Source organism: Pieris brassicae, chromosome 9, assembly GCF_905147105.1.
Source record: "Pieris brassicae chromosome 9, ilPieBrab1.1, whole genome shotgun sequence".
NCBI lineage: Eukaryota > Metazoa > Arthropoda > Insecta > Lepidoptera > Pieridae > Pieris > Pieris brassicae.
Window position 1 is genome coordinate 12,683,807 of NC_059673.1, and position 5,518 is coordinate 12,689,324.

The 5,518-nt window shown below is 30.8% G+C and overlaps 1 protein-coding gene across 1 annotated transcript; it reads right to left on the minus strand.

Annotated features, from left to right (window-relative positions):
- Window positions 1-362: 362 nt before the first annotated feature.
- LOC123714572 (V-type proton ATPase subunit D) lies at window positions 363-3,958 on the minus strand. The gene is made up of 6 exons (XM_045668890.1): window positions 3,811-3,958; window positions 3,583-3,700; window positions 3,149-3,296; window positions 2,665-2,880; window positions 2,034-2,164; window positions 363-881 (listed from the first exon to the last, which is right to left on the minus strand). Exons 1-6 carry the CDS (start codon window positions 3,849-3,851, stop codon window positions 792-794), a joined length of 744 nt encoding a protein of 247 aa, XP_045524846.1. The 5' UTR covers window positions 3,852-3,958; the 3' UTR covers window positions 363-791.
- Window positions 3,959-5,518: the final 1,560 nt, after the last annotated feature.

A 5,518-nucleotide genomic window follows, 5' to 3' on the forward strand; every position in this document is an offset into this window, starting at 1 on the left:
AGCACTAATAAAAAGTCAAATAAACAAGTTATAACCAATGTGGAGATTATAGGTGCGGACTGCGTGCCCATAATAATGTTTTTCATTAGTTTAAGAGAAATATTGCTAAAGGATTACAAAAAAAGTCTTAAGGCTGGGCTTTCTATAATCGGATGGGCAATCCTACAAAATATAAAGATCGTTCAGGTCCTGCAGCCGATCGCACATTGTAGTCATTCTGTTGAGGGGAGCGTAAAACCCCAAATTAGAGCGCTTAGTGGAGATAAAATAACAATAGTTTACGTTTCAACTCCTTTTAAGTATCCACGAAGCCAATGGATAGAAATATTTGCTTTGCTTAAAAGCCTTAAAATAAAATAACATTTCAATCAATAATATTTATAATTCATAATATATCGCTTCACAAACTTTTATTTACATGATCTTACTTAAAATATAACAACGAAAATACTAGTTGGTGTACTTATGCGATCTTTACTTAAGGGACATTCCCGCGGACAATACCATAAACATACTTGCACACGTATACGCGTACGCACGCGTTTTCGCGTATACGCATATCTACACGTATACGCATTGCCTTACTTGTTTTCTTCTGTAATATAAATATCTGATTTAAAAACTGAATAACTCTAAACCTTGGAATGCTTACATACATTTAGCCATACAAACAGGGAGAACCGATTAAGCGTTAACATGGGTATGTACAGAACATTATGAAAACTTTGAACTAATATTTGATCAAACGTCATTGGACCAAATTGCAGTCTACTGTATGGCTATGAATGGATTTAGAAGAGCAAGTCCTCGTCGCCTTCATCCAGAAGATTTACGATATCACCACGAATATCCACACCGGCTGCCGCCAAAGCTTTCTTTTTCTGAAAATATGAATTATCAATAGGTTGAACAGTTTACTAAAATTCAAATTATTATTACTAGTGGCATGTATGATTGAAGTAATTTTAGAGTAAAAATAATATACATATAAATAAATCTATAAATGCTTTTGGTAAACAATATTACATATTTTGACACGAACAAGACGTTCAGAGGTTGAAATTGTAATCTTCTGTGCTTGTAAATAAAACTGTTTATAAAAAAAAAAATAAGTGTCTTAAAGTGGATTAGAGGTTCGTTGATACGATTTATAACTAGATATTTTATTTGTATTTAAGACTAGTTAAGTCAAGTGAAGTCCACTAGTAATAATAACAAAAAAGTAAATTAATGTTGTATAGAACCTCGTAAAAACAGAAGGTACGTAACGTGGAATAACAATAAATTTTGAGTCGGGACTTAGCGCTAATAATTGTAATTAATATTATTTAAAAATATTTTTTTGTTACAATTTTTACTTAAACGTAACGTTATTTGTTAGTAGCACTGATTGTTTATTATAAAATGAATGCCAAAAATCTAGAATATTACATTTTAATGTGGTATATATAGCTATTGATTGAGGGTTGCCATCCTGCCTATACAAATATTTTTCAGGGGAATTATCATATACACACACCGGTTTCCAGTAGTTCGAAACACGCACCATCGGACGTAGGTCAACCCATCCGAATAGTAATAATTACTATACTAGTAATAGTAATTAACGTAAGTAAACTCTTCAATTACTTATTCCTGTTAACGTATTTCCTATCATATTATACCTGTTTATAAAATTAATTCAGAGAGCAATTTAGCAACGAAGTCTCACTACGAATATATACCAAGAATTATTCCATTGTTAAAAATCAATATAAATAATGATGAAAATTAATATAAATAGTGTCTTTCAGAATGACTTAATTCTTATAATCGTCATTGTATATATAATATGTTTTAGCAGTTTTTTGTATTTAAAAGTTAACAGTTATTTATTTTTCAGCTCTGGATTATTAATAAACAGTTTAATAAAATAATCATGAACATTTTTTGAAATTCCGCAATTTGCTGACCACTTTACTATAAATACCAAATGTATTGTAGCTACGGGCTAGATAATTAAGTAAAATTAATTTATAAATTATGATATTTACAGCTTCAGCCTTATCTTTGATGATTTTCTTCTTGTCCTGGATTTTCTTAAGCCGGTAGAATTCCTCACGCTCAACTTCATCCAACTCGGAGATAATGTAGGCAAGAGTTGCTTCAAGGCGTGGTATGATTACTGAAAATAAATTATCCTTACTGTTATCTTTTCAAGCTGGCAAAGTAAATACAATAGTGGCTGACACAGAGATTAGACATATGACAAACTTTTTAATTCCAAAAGTATCATTTAAAGTTAAAACAAAAAACATCTTTTGAAGATGAATAATTTTTTCTTTTTATTAAAAACTAAGCTACAGAAACTTTAACCAGAGATTTTACTACTAAATATTTACATTGTCACCTTATTAAATGGCTGTAAATGTTAAATATGTTGTTTGACCTATGTAAATAATGAACAATGTAAAACTCGCCTTGCATAAAAATACTTGCATTTATCTATTTAATTTAATTTATCTATTAAATCTATTTAATGTATTTAATTAATGAAAAATAATTACTAATAAAGAAATATTTTTACATACAAAAAAGAAATGTAGTCAAGGTCACAGAAATTCACACCTAAACACAACACAAAACCTTTTCTCAAATTATCTATGAAGTATTGAACACACTTACCATGCTCAATAGCATTAACACGTCTGTTGGTAACCTTGATCACCTCATCAAGAGTGACAAAAGATGTCTGCAGTGAAGCCAACTCAACCAGAAGCTTCACAGCACTCTGGAAGTTCTTCTTGAGCTTGGTCAATTGCTGCCCACCGCGAGCCAGACCCGCTAACTCATAAGTGTCTGAACCATCTTGGTATGACTCAAAGATTGGAAGGGTTACACCTGAAATTAACCAGAGTATGTTTCAAATAAGGTACTAAAAAAAGCAAATAGTTAGTCGAGGTAATATGAAATTATTAAAAATAGTGCTTTCTTACTTAAAACCTCTCTTTGGAAACAAGGAATTTTAACTTCTTTTTAATTTATATATATGTTTAAATATGTCCTATCATAGTATATGACTATGTAAAATGAAATTACTTATTAATTATACATTGAAAATTTGCAAAAAATCTATGATAAATTCCCACTATTATATTATATTACTTACCAGCAACATTGTCCTTCTTTGATCGAATTTTTATTTGAGCCTTTGTAACATTCTGGAGAACTACCTGATTAAAGTCCCCAGTTGTGAATTTTGCCTCAGCCAATGAAAATGCAGCTTCCTTCATGACTTCACCCATCAAAGTTTTAGTCTAAATGGTTTTTTAAAGGAACATTAAACACAACATTAGAAAAATTTAACAGTTATTCTTGACAATTTTTCTAAATTATTTTCTAATGTATTCAAGTCTTTTTAATTAGTCACACTGTAATTGAATATGACATTTTTGTATTTAAATATTGTTTTTTTTTAGAATACATATTACAGAATCTGCTTACACTTTATGTAAAGATGATTATTAAATTTAAAAAAAAATGTAAGTAGTATCTTTCTTGCAATTTTTATGCAGTAATAGTAGTAACAGTAATGATACGTACCTCAATAATTTTACTCAGGATCATACGGAACCTCACTTGCAAAGCATCTGCTTTTTTCTTAAGAAGTCCATGACCCTTTTGTGCTCCAGCCAATCGATTTTTTATCAACATCTGAGCACTGAAAGGAACGAAATTACAGGTTTTTATGACCATTAATCACTTTGGTGTACACATAAGTTGGTACATAGAAAAAATATCAAATATGTCAGTAACGGGAATCTAGCTTACCCTCGGGAAGGGAATATTGGTAATCTATCCTTTGAAGACATTTTCGGTTGTTATTTTATTTAATTCAGCAATTACTAAATATTATCCAGCAATTTACTCCCAATCCCAATCAGGTGATGGCTGTTGACAGCGGACAGCCCGTCGATCAATTTTGTCTATGGTTGGTCTTGTGATCTCGCTCTAAAAAATTAAGATAGAATACAGATTAAAAAACCTACTACATTAAACTTATTTGTCAATTTTCATTACGACTTAGGACTAAATAAATAGAAACAAAGGATATTAGTTTAATAAAAATATAGGTATGTACATTTGAATAACATTGTAATTTTTAATCTTTTATTGATCCTTCGACTATAAAGTCTGGCTAATGAAAGAAGATATTGAAAAAGCGCGGCAAATTAAAAAAAAAATTATGGTAACCCTAAAAGTTTGGTATATTTTGTGGATTAAACTTACTTGATACTTGATTTTCTTTTATTATTTTTTACATTGATAGTAACTGTATTTCTATGAAAGTAAATACTATACGTATTTAGTCTTTTACTATTGATACTTAAAGTGACTAGCATTGCATGGAAAACTAAATCTATATTTATTACAAAACACAACTTTATTCGGAATAATCAAAATCAGAATCCAAAAAATAAATATGCATAAATTCATCAGAGTCATTGCTGTTATCACTGTCTCTCACATTGATTATGAAACTTTCCAAATGTTCCTCTGTAGTTCTGTCCCTTTCTTTATATTTATTTTCCACATGTACAACATGATCAGTCATTTTCTTCCACTCTTCTACTGTTACATTTTCAAATGACTCTTTAATCACTTGTTCTAACTGCTATGTAGTCAATTTAATATTTTTATTTGCTACTCCACGTTTTGCCAGACTCCATACCATTTAGCATTAATAATGCATCCATAATGGCATTTAGATCAGAATGGAGGTAGTCTCAATACCCCATGACCTCATTCATTGGCTCTGGTTTATACCATTTTACTAGAGATAGCAGTTCTGCTTCCGTATGGTACTCTTCAAATTGAATATTATTCAAAGTAAGCCATTTTCTTATCTCATGTTTGCGATTCTGTGTCGTAGAGGCTTTATTTACTATAACGGTATGGTAACTGGGGTTTCCTGGGGTAGGAGCTTTTCTTTTAACCACTTCTTCAAGTTGGTAGCATTCATATCATGGTGATAATCAGCCATTTTTGATATAGTGCTAAATACTTATAATCAGTTCGGCACAGGAACTTTCCCAGGCCCTGCTAGTACAATTATGTACATTTTCCAGATGAAATATTTTCAATAGCACCACTTGTAGAAGGACCTTGCCACGATTTTGTGGGCTTGTAGTTTTTATGGTTGCAAATAGCATCCATGTCAAAATTATCCAAATGAGACACTGTTGGTTTATGATGTCGTTTTTTTTCAAGGTGTGCTCCAGACACCTTGATTTGTTGCCCCTTCTTTTTTTATTCTGTGTATTAATATTACACTTACACCTGGAAAAAAATGAAAAGGTTATTACCACACCCAGTTTTTTTTTTCAAATTTACTTGAATAGTATTGAAAATTTTGCCAGTGATGGAAGTGATTTCTTTAAAGTACTGGTTCTGGGATTTTGTTCTATCTTTCTGCTCTAAATCAGTGAGCTTACCAATAGTTCTCACTATTGCATCGACTCTAAATCTTCCAGATTTC